The sequence below is a fragment of the Anser cygnoides genome, chromosome 3 (assembly GCF_040182565.1).
Source record: "Anser cygnoides isolate HZ-2024a breed goose chromosome 3, Taihu_goose_T2T_genome, whole genome shotgun sequence".
Lineage (NCBI taxonomy): Eukaryota > Metazoa > Chordata > Aves > Anseriformes > Anatidae > Anser > Anser cygnoides.
The window spans coordinates 94,193,135-94,211,481 of NC_089875.1; the positions used below are offsets into that span (position 1 = coordinate 94,193,135).

The window sequence follows — 18,347 nt, forward strand, 5'->3', positions numbered from 1 at the left end:
TGGTCTGGTTGATATACATATAAAACACTTTATCTGCATTCTATGTGTGACCAAAAGTGTTTATACCATGCCCATGCTTTTGCTACTGCTGAGCAGTGCTTGTACTGTGTCAAGGCCTTCTCTGCCTTGGCAGCAAGGAGGCCAGGGATGCTCAAGGAGGGGACGCAGCCAGGACAGCTGACCAAAGAGATATTCCATACCATACGATGTTGTGCTCAGCAGCAAAACTGGGGCAAGGGCAGTTTCACAAAGTAGTCATTGCCCAGAGACTGGCTAGGCATGGGTCTGCTGGCGGGAGGTGGTGACTGACAGCCTTTTCATCACTTGCTTTGTTTTATTTTTTTCTTCACTTATTAAACTGTCTTTATCTTGATTCATCAGTTTTAACCACTTCAGTACTTCCAGTCCTCTCCCCAACCCTGATGAGGAAAAGAAAGAGAACAACCGAGTGTGGGACTTAGCTGCCAGCTTTGGTCAACCCATCACGCACAGTTTGCTTTTATACTTTTAAACTTCCTTTACATCTCTTTCAGTTTGTTTTTGTCCCATATTTCTGATTCTTTTTTCTGATAGTTAGGCTCCTTTATCATTATTCTGCAACTTCCTACTGATAAAAAAGTTTATGAACTTACCCAGTGTTATACTTGTTCGCTATTTTTTAAGACCATTTTATCTACACATATGGTTTAACTGTGTGTTCTATTTTTTAAGCATCTACTGACATTTCTCGAAAGATTCATTGTTGCCGTTTGTATTTCTCAGTTTGTTTTCTCTCTCAGCTGTTTGTCTTCTGATTACATTTAACTTTGTACAATCTGTAATTTGAAATAGTTACATTATACCAGAGTGGTTCATAAAAAGCTAGATATTTGGGATGATGTATTTAATACAGTTAGATTTCTGACACATAATAAAAGCTAGTAACCCACAATACGTTTAAATAAACCAGAAAAAGAAGATGAGTTTTTTGGCTTTGTTTAATTTAAATGCTACTTTTACATAGTAAGAATAAATAAATGTGCCCTTCTAGATAGAGTCATCAGTGCTATTTATAAGCAATCCATAAACCTTAGAATAGAACAGAACAGAACAGAACAGAACAGAATAGTTCTATTGGAAGGGACCTTCAAAGATCATCTAGTCCAACTGCCTGACCACTTAACCAAAAGTTAAAATATATTATTGAGGGCATTACCCAAATGCCTATTGAGCACTGACAGGCATGGGACATCAACTGCCTCTCTAGGAAGCCTGTTCCAGTGTTTGACTACCGTCATAGTAAAGACTTTCTTCCTAATGTCCAGTGTGAATGTCTGTCCCTGGCACAGTTTTGTGCCATTCCCTCACATTCTTCATTGCCTCTTCTGTTTTTCATATGTATATTTAGCAACAGATACGCACACCTATACACACATATATACATAATACACATAATACATGCACATGTACGGAATCTCATCCTACATTATTTCAGAATATTTTCTTATCAAAGGAGACTATCCTGATATTTATTATACTTTCTAAATAACTCTATTTTCCATACACTTAATGGAGGGCACACTTCAATAAACCATACCATTCTTTAAAGACAGTACTAGGGATCAATTGACAGGTTGTACATTTGCTAACAGTTATATAGACACAAACTTTTTTTATGCAGCCTGTACTTTTCTTAAGAGCACAGATAAAATTACATAAATTAATTCTAACACTTCAGTTTTTCTTATTTATGTATTTAGTTTGGCCATTCAGTTGTAAGGAATTGGATTGAAATTGCTGCCTGCTGCTTACAAAATGAAAAGCTATAAATGTCAGGTCAACAGAAAGACAACATCAGTTTTCCCACTTTACAATTTCAATATAAGAGGTAGTTAACAATTTTGTAATACAACATTATCCTGCTTTTAAGTCATATACAGAAAGGGCAATTAAATTGCTTGTATGGTATATGTAATACCTGTAAATCATATTTCAAAATGTACATATCTCTTGTTATTTTCATTATTTTCACTGGAAGAACAAGGTGACAATACAGTAAGGTTTAAGTAATCATGTAATCCATGAATTCATAGTGGTAACTATGTATTCAAAGTGTTTGTCATGTTCCATGATACTTGTACCTTCTTTTATATATTGATCCCAAAAGCATAGTAGGATTTTAATTTTTAAACCTAAATTTTATTACTTTTTAAAAAGTGAACATATACGTATGACAGGAAACAAAACTGCAATTTCTACTTAGATGAGATTTCACTGTGTTATTTTTACACAGATAATCATTTGGTGACCTTTTGTGCTTGAATACTGAAATATGCTTAATTTTGTAAATAAAAAAGATAAAAGAAGACATAATTATTAACATTTCTTGCAATAGATATACATTTTAATTACGGACAGCTTCTACAAAAGATAAGAAAGGAAGTAAAAGGATAAGGAAACCAAGGAATGCAAAACATTCATTATACACCAGCATATAAAAGGCAGCATGAAGAAGCATGAAATGAAGTGTAGGGGAAGGCAAAATATGGAAGCTGAAAGCACTGTGATGAAAATAGGAAGTGAAAAGCTAAGAAAGGTCAAATGAGATGAGCAACATACTTCACAAACTTTGTTAAAAAAGTCTCTTTTAGGATTCGGTGTTAAGGGAGGCTGTGATGAAGGAAGGGAAAGTAAACTTACCAATAGGAGAGAAGATGGCAAATTTCTCACTTACAAAAGGAACCAAACTTAATAGGTCTAATAGCCTTACTAAGTTACTTTCTTTTTTATATTTCCAATTTTATTCTGTGTTTCTACCCTTATCAGTATAAGTGCTTCATGATAGTGGTAAGTGAAAACTTCTTGCAACAGAACAAGAAAAAGCTGCCGGCTTTCTCCCTTTTTTCCAAAAATGTGCTGTCAGTTATGAAGCTAAAAATAAAGACGTTTTTCAATTGATTAGCAGCTCATTTGTAATGTCAATTCTAGCCTACAATCCTAACAGAGATGACTTAAAATTTTGACATTTTTGTAATAGAAATAAATTATTTATTTCAAAGCAGATAATAAGACATTGAGTTACTGTTAACAAAAGCAGACAAGAAACAGTGATCTCTTGAGAAATATTTTAATAACTTATTACAAATCCCCCACGTGAAGAAATATCTCTATGATAGCCCTCAGCTTGAGTCTATTCATTTCTAAAACTACTATATGGGCAGTAATATAATGGAATGGAAATGTCTGTTCTCTAAATATTAAGCAGTTACTTTAAAGACTTGTTCAAACATTCACAGCCATATTTCACAATTCACCAAGTTTACACTCTTCTACAGGGGATTTGCTCCTCAACTGATAGTTAATTTTTCATTTGCTGCTTTTTAATTTTGGCGTCGCTGCATTTTTCTTTTTGTCTGATTCATTGATCGCATATGTTACCATATTTACACGTTTCTTGCTAATAGAAGCCATTGACACATAACAGGAAATACATAAGCCCACCCCTGACAGCAAAAAGAAAGGAAAAAAAGGAAGCAAACAAACAGAAAGCTAAGGTTTATTAGGTAAACCAGTGAATCAGTTCTAAAAAGTCACTTAATTCCCTTTCAAATGTGAGAAACCTCAGGTTTTGGATGCATGCATATAATCTCTGTGGGCAAGAAGAATCTGAGCTGTAGCAGATCCAGATTTCTAACCCCCAGCATTTACCAGAGGAATTAGAAGATTCATGCATTGCTTGTGTTGGATAGTAGATAACCCAACAGTAAACAAGCTCCATTGTTTACTCCATTGAAGCTTTGAGTCTTCTGCTGAAAAAAAGAAAGTGTGACAGTGAGCTTCTGACTAATGTACCCTATAAATGGGATCTGTCACACCCTCATTCTTCACTGTGTGATCCTTTTGTCAATGATTTGCACAGATGTCATTAAACCAGACCTTTTTATAGAAAATAGACACATTTCATTGCCATATGCTTGTTTAGAACAAGGTCAGCACAGGACAAAACCTCCATAATGATAAATGGAAGGGTAATCACACAAAAATAACTGCATAGACAACTGACTACATGTATAAGGGTATCTAGGCTTATTTAGACTACTGTCATTGGTGAGAAAAAAAAAAAAAGGAGTAAGGTAAAACACTAATTAATTTCTCAGAAAATGAGGAAGAGCACTCCGTCTGTTTATGAGAAGCTTCACTATGAAAAACTATCTGGAAAGTATTGTGCCTGCTATAGAAAACATGTAGCAGTACAGACAATTATAATTTTCTATTAAAAAAAAACCAACATATTTTACTACCCTCATGTTGATATCAATACTGTTCTAAGACTGCAGAGAGTAACTAGTCATGCACATTGATTGTTTGGCCACATATATTTTAAAATTAATTTTAAAGATGGCACTTACATTACACCAAGCTTCGTATCTTCAAAAGTTTTTAGCTCATTTTCAAGGCACACCTTAGAGATGATAAACTTTGTTCCCCATTTCAGAGGAAGAGAGGAAAAAAAAAGAAAGAAAAAAAAAGCAACTGATTTCTAAATTAAATTGGAAGCATTACTTGGTGTAAATCTGCCTATCTTAGTCACCATATAGAGGCAAGTACATGAAAGTTTTTACTTCTGTCATGTCAGCTCTAAGCAGAGAGTGACTAGAAGAATAATGAATAATTCCTCATTTCTCTCTACGCTGTCTGGCATAGCTAGCCAGAAGTCAGGCATAGCTAGCCAGAAGAAGGCAAACAATCAATGTTATGAGCATTTTTAAATTATAATACTCCAATTCAATATACCTCCCAAAACCTGCCTTGGGCAATGCCAAAACAGCTATACAAGACACTTCCTTAAAGAAAAATGAAGCCAGTAATGTATACATTTCACTTAGATATTCCATGATGATGAGAAATGAAGCAATTATCATTAAGCAGGAGCGCTCATACTTTCCCCTTACAATGAAAAGGAAATATGTATATGCATGTATGTGCATGGGATGAGATAAGAGGGTGTATAAACTCACATGCCAACACACATTCGTCATTTTTTTTTGGTCAGATTTCTTCATATTACAGATTGCTGAAGCTTGAATTTTAGTCTGATTGTTGCTCTGCCCAGCCTTTCATGTTGACAGCCTCTGGATACTCTCTATTTTCTTCTGTTTCTGTTATTAGAAATACAAAAACATTTATATTTAGACATCCTTTTCCAGAACATAGCTATAGACACCTAAAATTTTAGTCAATATGCTTAAAATCACAAAATCATCTAGGTTGGAAGAGACCTCCAAGATCACCTAGTCCAACCTCTGACCTAACACTAGCAAGTCCTCCACTAAACCATATCACTAAGCTCTACATCTAAAAACGTCTTTTAAAGACCTCCAGGGATGGTGACTCAACCACTTCCCTGGACAGCCCATTCCAATGCCCAACAGCTCTTTCGGCAAAGAAGTTTTTCCTAATATCCAACCTAGACCTCCCGCTATTTACAAAGCAGCTAAGGTGATAATCAAACTACAGACTTTTTCTGTAGTTACTATGTTGCATCTGCTAAACATAAATTTTATATGTCTGATTGAGATGTTTGAGAGTTGTCTACTCCAAAAATTCTCTTTCTGGAAAGTAGGTATCTAACTAAAAAGAGATTTGTCCAACGTGTCTGAATATATTAAAATTTATAATCAGGGATGTAAAGGTTTTGGAGTTGTTCTGCTCTGTCATTTGCAATCTACTATTTGAAAAAAAAAAAATCTGCAGTGTATTTATATGGACAAAACCAGAATGGTCTTAGTTCTACTGGCATTATTTAGCAATATTAACATTTCATATTTTGGATGGCATTTAATCTTTTCCTTAGACATTTCCATACACTTCTTTAATTCTTCATTTGTATTTTTGCTCTGTCTTTACTCGTTCCTACCCTTCTCTAAAATAACTTCCTTATTCAACAATTCACTGTCACACTGATCTTGTCCTTCTGTTCCTGTAAGATACTGAAAAGTAAGTAACATTCAAGTAACAGTTTTAATTTTCTGTGGCTATATTTGCATTAGTAAGCAGAAAAAAAAATGTTGTATAAAAATCTTGATGTTTTCAGCTAACAGAATTGCCTGACCAGACTTAGCAAAGTCTATAGCTGTTGCTTTATGTTCTTTAATAACCTACCTCTTTTCTGGTATCAAATGGTGTACTTGTCTGGTGAGAAATGAAAGACCATATTTGGATCTTATAACTATTGTCTTTCATAGTTAGAAAAGATAAACTAGAATATATATGATGGATGAAAGGTAATGTTTACATGCTTTTTCTTTGTCAAAGAGGTTGCTTATTGTCAATTCTGAAAAAAATAGTTCAAAAGCAAAACTTTATTGTTTGCCAACCTGTTGTGGTTTAACCCGGCTGGCAGCTAAACACCACACAGCCGTTCGCTCACCCTCCCCCCTCCCTCTCTGGGATGGGGGAGAGAAACGGGAAAGTGAAGCCTGTGAGTTGAGATAAAGACAGTTTATTAAGACAGGAAAATAATAATAACAATAATAATAATAATAGTGATAATGGTAATAGTATTAACAATAATAATGTGTAAGAAAACAAGTGATGCACAATGCAATTGCTCACCACCCGCTGACCGATGCCCAGCCTATTCCCGAGCAGCCGGCCCCCCCACCCCGGCCAGCCACCCCTATATATTGTTTAGCATGACATCAGATGGTATGGAATACCCCTTTGGCCAGTTTGGGTCAGCTGTCCTGGGTCTGTCCCCTCCCAGCTCCTGCTGCACCCCCAGCCTGCTCGCTGGCAGGACAGAGCAAGAAGCCGAAAAGTCCTTGGCCTGGTGTAAACACTGCTCTGCAACAATTAAAACATCAGCATGTTATCAGCGCTCTTCTCATCCTAATCCAAAACATAGCACCCTACCAGCTACTATGAGCTACTTAACTCTGTCCTAACTGGAACCAGGACACAACCTTAATACTATGAATGTCATGAATAGCAGTCTAATGGATTTTTGTTTTTATTTGCCTTTTTTTATTTGCCTTTTTGTCTTCTTGAATTTTACTTTAAAAAAATTTTTTTCACAATTGAGGAAACGTATACCCAACTTTATCTTGCACTTCAGTAACTTTTAATTTAAGGCATTTAACTTAGCTTCTGTAATAAATCTAATTTGTTTCTAAGATAAGAATATTACTCTGAAGAGTTTTTTATTTATTTGAGTGTCAAATTTATTTAATTGAGTGTCAAATCACACTATGGGGGGCAGCTCATCCTCTTGTCTCCTTGTTTTTAACACATGAATTCTGAAAGGCAGGCAATGCCTCCAAGATGTGACTGATGGGAGACAGCACCACTGCCCACTGCTTGTGCTGATTTTACAGGAAGGTTCATGTTTCACTGATCTTTTTTTTTTTTTTTTTCCCGAAGATATTAAGATAAGTTACATTTTGTGTAATTATCAAAAGTTAGAAAATATACATTAATTATTACTATTATAATTACTATATCCACTTTTCTATAGAAAACATAGTTCAGCACATATACTGGATTTCTATTGAAATTCACAGATGTTTATTTCTAAGAAATATTAAGTGCTTGAAAATTATTTAGATCTGTCAAATAAATATAAGTTTTGAGGATAAACACACACAGAAATTAAAATTTCTCTACCAGTCTCCTTTACTGGTTTTAAGGAAGAGCTGGTTTGAATTAATTGAGTACTTTATTTCCGTTCATTAAATTTTAATTCTTTTCACTTGAAACACTATTCCTATTCTTTTCAGAAAGAAATAGTTTAGCACAATAGACACAACTTTTCGATGATGATAGACATTAAGGTAGCAGACTACCAATAGAGAGCAGGTGTTGGATACATAAGATTTATCACTAAAAGTAAGTAATAGCAGCAAACTATTATAAATAAATTCTGTCAAAAGGAAGCACCAAAGAACACTGTTAAAACAGAAAAAAAAATCAATATTTAAGCCACCCCCTATATATTCTACTGAAACATGATTATTGTGTATATCAGCACTGCAGCAAGATGAAAGAGATGATGGACTTTTGTTTTAATTCTAGACAGGCAGAAATCTTCCTGTAAGCTACCTGTAAGATATCAGTGAGAGAAAAAAAAAAAAAAAAAAAAAAAGTTCCCTAAGATATGCTTTTGCAAAACAGGCATTCTGGAAATAATTTTTTTTTTTTTTTTTTTTTTTAAGAAGAGATATAGTTCTGGCTCTGCTTTCTGGAGCAACATCATTTTAATTTGAGTTAATCTCACTACAGGTGCTTTAAATCACATGAGAATCAAGGTGTTTAGTTTCTTTATTTTCTGATACACCTAACAACATTTGAGCTGTAAGATTTTATGTTTTTTAGTTCTGGATTATTAATCTGTGAACTATTTTTTTTTTTTGTTTAAAATATGTTGTTGGTTTAGAAGATGAAATCAACTGTTATATCCTGACCTACTAGCAGCATTTTTTCTTCCCGGATTCTAACTGATTTTTGATTCCAGACAAAGTACTTGCTGTACTTGTTCAGATAATATTCACAGGGGGATAAAATTACTAAAAACCAGTCAGTATCCTTAAAGCCCTTTAAAAATTTTCTAGATATGCAAATTTATATTTAAGGTTTTCAGTGTGCATTTTGCCTTATTTGGATAAAAATGCCCGTAATATTTATTTTGGTCTTGTTACACAGAATTTGTTTTAAAAAATATCAAAGTAGCATGTACAATCACTCCTTTATGGGCAGAATAGAGGAGTATGTCTCAAGAATTCATCTTTACTTATCTGCTGAATTTTTGTGAAGTGTTATATTATACTTATCTCTGACAATGCAATATAAAATTATACAGAAAGATCAAAGCTATTACTGTTAGGCAACTTCTTAGTCTCATTTTTTTTCTTATGCACAAAGGAATGTATAAATGTCTGAGGTTTTTATATAAGTTATTAGAACAGATAAGCTAGGAAAGGGTAATAAATTACCTATGGCTAATAAGAAAAAAGATACGTACAGTGATAAACATTAACTTCTAAGTATGTCTTGTCATCCTTCCAAACAAAGCCACAAACACTGACCTCTTAGAAGTCCATCTTGTAAAATGAAAATGGATAACTGCTATTATTTCATAAGGTTTTTCTTTTCCTTTTCTTCGTCTAAGTTATTCTGCAGCTGTAAAATAGCATTAGGTCCTGTTCTAATACATCATACCATAAAATGATAAGATATAGTCTGACACATTCCAAGGCAGCAAGCACAGTCAGAATAAAATCTTATTCTGTGACTTCTTAGTGTAAATAAAAGAGAAACTGGAGTTGCCTGCTGTGCTACAGTAATCAAACTTCTGTTGTAATAGCTGTAAGTCTTCTGGTGTATTTCTGTAAGATGTATAGAGTACACCTCTGTTCTTACTTAATCCTTTTTTCTCTAGGTCTAATCCATCTTTTACTGGAACTGACAAAAACGTTCCTAGAGTACTGGAAGCTGTATTTGGCCTTTGTCTCTACCCTGATTGGGGCGGGGGGGGGGGGGGGGGGGGGGGGGGGGGCGGTGTTGAAAGAAAAGTATTGTAGAACAATGGTTCTCTTACATCTTATTAAATTTTATGGCTTAAGATCCAGTTTGTCCAAAGCAGTATAAACGGTCATTCAAGTCAGGCTGCTAAGAGAGAGGTAAGGGATGCACTCATTAGCCCTGACTAGCAGAAAGAAATTCTAGACGGGAGAATAAAGAGAAAGAGTAACAGAAAGGTCAGAGATCTACAGAGAAATTTGAAGATCACTAACAGCAGAGTTTATAGACTCACATATCTTGAAAGAAATTTCTAGATAATTAACTCTTGTTCTTCTGTTTTGCTCTATATCTATGAGATGAAGTAATCTGAAAATAAAAAATGATGGGAGGAAATCTATATCTGATATTTGGGCAATTCTTTATAAGAGATCAAGAAAGTTTGTTTCCTAGAGAAAGAGACAAAGTTGTTGACATATTATGACATGAAGTTTTCAACATCCCTTCTGTATAAACTAAAAAAAAAAAAAACAGTCCACAAGAAAGATCTTTAAACATAAGAAAAAAAAAAAAAAAAAAAAGAATAACCTAGAAAACACTTAGATAAAAATGTATACTTTAAAGTCTGTTTAGCCACAACTCCTGCATGCTATTTAGAAAAGATTTGGAGCAATTTCAGTGTTTTGTTCTTGTGGATAGGTCAAATAACAGAAGAGTAGGAATGAGCAGAGGTGAATTACAGAACTGTCAGGTTTAACTTGAATTCTTATCCCAAAAAAAAAGAAAATAGACAAGATGTAAAGATGAACTGCATTTTTAGCACTTGAAAATAACAAAAGGATGACAATTGGTCATTAGGTAACGTGGATTTCTCAAGAGCAAAATGTGTGAAGAACCAACACCCCCAAGTCCTTTTCATCAGGGCTGATTTCAATCCATTCTCCACCCAGCCTGTATTTGTGCTTGGGATTTCCCCAGCCCATGTACAGGACCTTGCACTCAGCCTCATTGAACTTTGTGAGGTTCCCACAGGCCCATCTCTCAAGCCTGTCAAAGTCCCTCTGGTTGGCATTCCTTCCCTCCAGCATGTCACAGCTGGTGCCATCAGCAAACTTACTGAGGGTGCACTCAATTTCACTGTCCATGTCACCAACAAAGGTGTTAAACAGTGCTGGTCTCAATACTGAACCCCAAGGAACACCAATCATTTCTGACCTCCATTTGGACATTGAGCCATTGACCACAACTCTTTGAGTGCAACCATCCAGCCAATTCCTTACCCACTGAGTGGTCCATCCATCAAATCCATATCTCTCCAATTTACAGACAAGGATACCATAAGGGACAGTGTCAAATGCGTGGTCAAATGGTGGTTTACTGGTTTAATGGTAAACTTGGCAGTGCTATGTTAACAGTTGGACTTGATGATCTTGGAGGTCTTTTCCAACATAAACGATTCTATGACTCTATGATTCTAATGATATAGAATTGTTAAGTCTGTTGAAAGTATTTTTCCTTAGAATATTTATCTATTTATCCAAGGAATGGAATACTTAGGTAAGAAATTGATGTACAAACACCCCAAATACTCACAAAAACGTATTCTTACAAGGTGTTTTAACTTCCTTTTAGATTATGTGTACATAAACACAAGTTTTGGCTTGTCCCTGAGCCAGACTGGGAAATTAAATGACACCTGAACTTCTCACAGGAACACAGTACCATTTCCAAGATTTCAGCTGTTGTAAAATCACAAGTCTGCTTGTGATAATGAGCAGTCTTAGAACTGCTCAAAGAATGCAAAGAATGCAAAAGCCTTCTCAAAGTCACATACGCATCATTTCTCAATCTCTTTAATTTTGGAATATGAAGTTTCTAAAATTTTTAGAGAGGAATTCTGTTATGTTACAGAAACCTAACTGAAGTTCTCATTGTCTTTACTGAGAATTACTTAGTGGTTTTTGATCTCTGAGTTCCAGAAACCATATACGCAAGAGGGATACAGCAGAGGAAATTACATCTTACACTGTGTCTTTTATAGCTGCAACTGGTTAGTCCAACACACCAATAGCATGTATTTATTAGTGCAGATGATCATAGTACAGTACTGTTGTATTTTCTGAGGTAATGGCAGCATTTTTTTTTCTGTTTTCCATCCAGAGGTGATTTTTCCTTTTTATTACTTCTTCTCTATTTTGTTCACCTATGCTAATAGTAGCTATGAACTTTTTACATTTTGTATAATTTTAGCAACATGTACCGTTTTTATATTTGAAATTCTAGAGGACCCCAGCAAAATTATGATAGGTATTGCATGACAAAAACAGTATCAATCACTTCTATCTCAAAAAATAATAATAAAAAAAAATAAAATGGCTTGTATGTTATTAATATCCAGTGTAAGACTGTAAGTAAAGTGAAATTAGCAACCCATTAGTGTGTAAGGATCTTAATAACAGTGAAAATATTGTTTGGGTTTTAAATAATTAAACAAATTCTGACATTTGTCCCTGCCAGTCTTTAATTTTTTTCCCCAGTATAATTTTAACCATAATCATAAAACTTTTTCACCACAAGTAATACTTGTTCAATAAGAGTGAATGAATGCACGTCAAATCCTGCTGGCCCTGACCATAACCCTTAATGTGAGGTTCTAGCTAACAGCTTCAGATGTACCTGCCATCCATAATATAAGGAACCACGTAGTGAAATTCTCGTAAATGTGGCTGGACTATGTCAGAATGGATCACAGTGCAGCGATCTCCCCAGAGAGTTTATATTCACAGTCTGACTGCTAAAAATCACTTTTGTCATGAGACATTTAGCTTTGTCAGAAAGAATGGTCTGAAGAATGTAAAAGCAGTATATCTGCAAAAATATATATATTTCAAATAGTTTGCTGCTAAATTTCCATTGTCTAAATTCATGAGGTATCTTTTAAGAAACTGTATTAGAAAAAGACACTCATTTATTTTGATAGGAAATAGTATATTCTTAAGTAATACTACTGAATCTGTTTTGCTGAGAAACTTTATACAAAACCATATTTTTAATATTAAAATTTGGCCCTGAAACCACCACCCCTTGTTTTTCAACTTGGTATGTGAACTTCAGATATATTTGTCAATGCAACAACACTGCTAATGGATTCAAAACACAGAAATGAAAGCATACATAGGTTATGATCCTTTTTTCCAATCTTTAAAGTTATTATGAGTATTTAATTTGTCAAGTAAAACACATTAGCTTTTCTACATTGTCTCCAATTTGATTTCAGTCTCACTTAACCACATACAACAGTTGTGCATACATCTGTGCATAACTGTTACCATTACTGATTAATGTTTCAATTTTACTTCTTTATCTTAATTTTGATGTTTTATGTAGTAGTTCAATAAGCAGACATTAACATTTATTTACAAAGGCAAAATTGAGAGAGATGCTTAAATTTTTAATAGCAATCAACAGGGAGGAAAATTTCAGCTTTATGAGGACACTGCACAGCTGGTGTTTTGGATGGAGCAGAAACATAGCTTGAAGACACCTTTCTGCATCTATTGATTTAAAAATCAAAATGACTGAATGTGTAGGGCAGTTTTAATATGCATTGTCTTGTATTTATGCCTCTAAGGCTTGTTATACAAGCCAGGATTTCTGAAGTGCAGTATGTTTCAGCAATTTACCCTGATGGTCAGAAGTTGCTGTCTTACCTCATCTAACCAGCTGTTCAACAACTAAAAATTCTTCTAGATTGGGAGCTCTTCAGTAGTGCCCTAAGGACATGGTTTACATATGTTTTAATTTGAAGACTACACTAAACTAGGCCCAAGCGACTGAACTTCTAAGATTTTGTAATAATTTATTACAAAATACAGGCTGGGTTGAGAATGGATTGAAATCAGTCCTGATGAGAAGGACCTTGAGGTGTTGGTTGATGAGAAGCTTGATATGAGTCGGCAATGTGTACTTGTAGCCCAGAAAGCCAACCTTATCCTGGGCTTCATCAAAAGAAGCGTGGCCAGCAGGTCAAGGGAGGTGATTCTCACCCTCTGCTCTGCTCTTGTGAGACCCCACGTGGAGGGCTGTGTTCAGTTCTGGGACACGTCCAGCACAAGAAGGAAATAGACCTATTAGAGCGAGTCCAGAGGAGGGCTACAGAGATGATGAAGGGGCTGGAGCACCTCTCCTATGAAGACAGGCTGAGTGCTGTGGCTGTTCAGCCTGGAGAAGAGAAGGTTCCAGGGAGACCTTCTTGTGGCCTTCCATGTACCTAAAGTGGGTCTATAGGAAAGCTGGGGAGGGACTCTTCATCCAGGGGTGTATTGACAGGACAAGGAGTAATGGCTTTAAATTAAAAAGGATAGATTTAGATTAGATATTAGGAAGAAGTTCCTTACTCTGAAGGTGGTGAGACACTGGCACAGGTTGCCCAGAGAAGCTGTGGATGCTCCATCCCTGGAAGTGTTCAAGGCCAGGCTGGATGGGGCTTTGGGCAACCTGCTCTGGTGGGAGGTGTCCCTGCCCATGGCAGGGGGGTGGAACTAGGTGACCTTTAATGTCCCTTCCAACCCAACCCAAACCATTCTATGATTATATGATTCCTCTGCATCTGCACTTATTAAATAATAAAAAAAAAAAAGGTTATTTTGAGATTTTAAGCTAACACAGTGTACTGTAGGAATACAGATTTGTTTGAATGCCTTTGACCAAAGACTCTCTCTTTTTCTCATTGTTGTGTAAAATGTTGAGGAACTCAAGGTTAGATACAGGGCAACTCACTGGCACACTAGAATCTTTTCTTGCAAAACCTATGCTACTGAAGCAGGACATTCAATCATAAATCTATTTTAAAATGAAATGTGAAGTTCAGGTTTTCAACCAGACTTGGTATCCAAGCTTGCAAGACATTTGAATTAATTATATTTAGCTCACTGAACCAAATCTCTGGTTTAAGTCTTTAGTGGCTTTTTATGCTATAATTGTTAAATTATAATAAATAGGTCCAGTCTCTTTTGATCTTTGCTGAAACATTATTTTTTCAAGAATCTAAAAACCTTTAGAAACTTTTTCAGTGTTCTGTTAATAAGAAAACAGAAAACTTACACTTCTTTTATTCACAGATAGTATTTTTTTTCTGCCATAAGTTACAACAAAAATGTCTGAAGTTTGAAATTTGGCATTTATACCGAGCACTTGGATCCTAGCTCCACACATAATGCTTGATATTTTAATTGATTTATATCAACTACTTCAAAATTATCTATAATTGAAAACATTTCTCAGTGAAAGTGTATTAACTTTCAACTATTTATTGAGAACATTCTAAAATAAAGATACTGTCATCTCTCAGCCATCTCTGATTTTCTTCCTGGTTGACGGCTTCAGAAACTCTAATACCATTGCCAATGTGCCAATACCCTAAGTGTAAGATTTTGATTCAAATTTTATCTTTGGTTTTCTTTTTTAAATGTTGTGCCTATGTAGCTCTCAACAAGAAACTAGGATATTCAGTGTTTCACAAAATTAGGTTTCTTATTAGGACAATTTTCTTTTTTCACTTTTTCTTAAAGACAGTACAGAGTGCTACGCTAAAAATGAGAAAGCATTCATCAACAGTGTGCTTACCACTATTTCAATAAAACTAGAAATATGTGTATAAAACTACTTTAAAAAATTTGTCATTCTGTCAAATTCTCTTCAAGGCCTGTTGTATAATAAATGGTTTTGATCATTTCTAGTATGGCTTTATCATAGAGTTATTTTGTTTAATTTAGAATCAGTTTGTATACGAAACAAGCTTTCAAAGAAATTGGGATATTTTTCTCTGTTCTAAACAAACTTTTGAAATAAAAGAATACAAAAGTACTTAAAATTTATCTCTCACTTGCCTGTTTTCTTGTACTAACTCTCATAATAAAGTCTTTATGTCTTCTGCTTTATTTTTCATCAGGTTTTACTGGTCAGTTTTGTGAAGCAAATATTACTGCCTGCTTGTCACAACCATGTGGAGCCTCCAGCATCTGTAAAGACATATTTGATGGCTATCTTTGTTTCTGTGCACCTGGTTTTATAGGTGGGTTCAATAGAAAATATTGTTTAACATCTGTTTAAGTCAGTCTTAAACCACAGAAAACAACGTTATTCAAAAGTAGTAATTGATATAATTTAGCAGTGTTTCTGAGTCAGGCAGAAGCAGTTTTTGTTTTCCAGCACATGAGTATTCCATTGTAAAAATTACTAACTATGAGGGACTCTTTCAGACACTCTTACTTTATGCTACTTTAGACAGGGTGTCTGACTTATGCTGATATGATTGCAGCTCCTGTAGCCATATGCAAGCTGGCCTTAATTTATCTGTTTGTGCTTCCTGTAACAATAAAGCTGCAGTAACAAGGACCTCAGCTGTCAAATATCCATGCAAAATTCTGGGCAGGCTTAACTACTCATGTTTAAATCTATCCTGCTGGTCATTGTCATCAGTACTGGGTACGACTAAATCAAAAGCAGTTTGGATATGTCAGCATATTGTCTTTATAATTCCAGATTGCATTGGAAAGCAAACGAACAAAAAAGAACATTTCTAGACAGAGACTCAGATCAAACACAGCAGGATTTCCCTGTTCAGTAGATCAGCTCTGCAGTCCAGATTCATCTGGACTGCAGGGACTTTGACTTGGCTTTTAAATCAGAAACAGGCTGACTCTAGAGTCTCTGTAGTCAAGGAGGACACAGGCAAATAGAGGGATTCAGGTCTCGAGTAGACTCAGTTATGTCCACCATACCTCTTAAATTGCTGCTCTGCATCCTAATGTAGGCATCCATTTAGATGAAACAACCTGTAATTTAATAACAGCAGTATTACTGTCTGTAACATAACAAAATACTGTATCTTGCTGCTATGTATGGTTGGTTCATTTTATTATCAAAATATTAAATAAAATTGTCCTGTGTTATTTATAATAAAGTTGTGATGGCATCTTATTTAATTGAAACATTTTGTTGTTGTTTTGTTTTCTTTTGTTTTGTTTTGAAGTCTTATACTCACATCTACATAATATTAGATTAGTATTTTTAGTTTATACTTTTTCCATGGGCAAATAAAACACAAAACCCCTCAGAAATAATCATGAACTTTTTAGCTATTATCATCTATTTGGATGTCATATATAATTTGCAAATAAATATTTTCTGAGCTTTTTCTACCTTGCAGGCCGGAAAAATATTAGGTACATCAGGTCTCAACAAGAAATCAGTATCTATAATTTCTCCCTTTCATTATATTTCCCATGGAAATCTTCATAAAAAATGCATAACTTAATAAATAGACGAAAAAGAATATTATAAAAAAAAGACTCTGATATATGGTGTTAGAAACCAACTTACACTTCCATGATGTTTCAGGAAAACTCAAAACTTTATTGCCCTTAAAATATGACAACATGCAAATATTTGAGTAGGTCTATAAATGAATCTATAAATTTCCCATCATGTCCTTGTTTAGCATTGTTGAGAAATAAATTCCCTGAGGGCAATTTTTGGATCATTGGTAAAAGTTGTATGTAACTAATCTCAGTTATTTCATTTTGTTGTTGCTTCTCACAACTGGTGACTCACCAGTGGCATGCTCCTAATAAAGCGAATCCTTCGTGTTTCCAGGTAATAACTGTGAGATTGAGGTGGACGAGTGTCTTAGTGATCCCTGTCACAGTGGAGCCACTTGTGTTGATCATCTGAATGCCTTCAATTGTGTCTGTCAGGACGGATTTCAAGGTATTAAAAATCCACAGAACTATTATTTCACAAATGTTTACTTTGAGTTTTACACCAATTTTTTAACGTATCAGATGAGATACATGCAGACTTATTTTAGTGTCATCTAAAGTTCTAAACAAGTAAATTAGGTACATCAGTTCTCAACAAGAAATGAATGAAAAAGAATATTATAGAAAAAAAAGACTACAGTCTTTAAGATGTAAGCACATCTTAACAAAAGTTATTTACTTTGTTTTCGTGACAGTATGGAAATAGGTGTTTTCTGTTGGCTGGTTGCTTAGCTGTTGAAAATAGATCAGCTGGGTTCAATGAAATTTTGCAAATAGCATATATTGTTTTCTATAAGCTCTTTAAACTGTTGGCAGATTTAATATAATAGAATCAGAGAAAAAAGCTATGTGGGAAAGGTTTTGTTCTTGGCACATTTGTACGATTCATATGAGAAATGTAATCACTTTGATAACTATCTGCAGTTATTCTTTGCTTCCAGCTCAGATTAGGAATTTAAAGTGCATCCTTTTTTTTTTTTTTTAGTGCATCATCTTTTAAACAACATTGACTTGTTATCATTGAAATTCAAAGCAATGTACAATTCAAATGTCACAGGGCAAATTACTACATCTCTACTGCTAGTTATATTCAGATCAACTATAGCCTGAATTTTTGTTTATAAAAATTCTTTGAACTTCCCAAATCTTGCAATTTGCTGTAATTTTTCATTTATTCTTCAAATCTTCAAATGATAAAAAATTATTAGTGAATTCACTTATTATGTGATATATTCTTGATAGTCTTTGTGTATCCTAAGAAACTATGTTATGTTAGCTATAGTCTAGACTAAATGGTGTTCTCCACATTACATGTTCTCTACATTACATGTCTTCCATTTCCCGAAAGTATATCTTCTGTACTTACACATGGAAGATTTCCTCTCATGTCATTGCAATGCCGTTTATTATATTTAATATAATTTTCTTTCTATTCTTCTATATTGATATAATATGGAAATTACCTGCTTTAGGCCCAAGAAATTTATTCAGTGACTGCTAAGACTGTGCTTTTCGTATTTTTGGAAAATG

The 18,347-nt window shown here is 34.6% G+C and overlaps 1 protein-coding gene and 1 long non-coding RNA gene across 6 annotated transcripts in view; one reads left to right on the forward strand and one right to left on the reverse strand.

Annotated features, from left to right (window-relative positions):
• Positions 1-18,347, forward strand: part of EYS (eyes shut homolog) — a 953,299-nt gene that overhangs the window by 355,189 nt on the left and 579,763 nt on the right. For all 3 annotated transcript variants that reach the window (XM_066994734.1, XM_066994735.1, XM_066994736.1), the window contains 2 exons: positions 15,446-15,568; positions 17,152-17,265. In XM_066994734.1, coding sequence (XP_066850835.1) covers positions 15,446-15,568; positions 17,152-17,265 — 237 coding nt within the window. The remainder of the gene's footprint in view (positions 1-15,445; positions 15,569-17,151; positions 17,266-18,347) is intronic.
• Positions 1,102-18,347, reverse strand: part of LOC106030403 (uncharacterized) — a 32,897-nt gene continuing 15,651 nt past the window's right edge. For 2 of the 3 annotated variants that reach the window (XR_010830527.1, XR_007159047.2), the window contains exons 2-4: positions 17,110-17,245; positions 16,278-16,331; positions 1,102-5,138 (exon numbers count right to left, since the gene is read on the reverse strand). This is a non-coding gene — a long non-coding RNA (uncharacterized lncRNA). Of the gene's footprint in view, positions 5,139-14,041; positions 15,516-16,277; positions 16,332-17,109; positions 17,246-18,347 lie in introns of those variants that run through there. The other variant, XR_001203713.3, reaches the window with a different exon arrangement.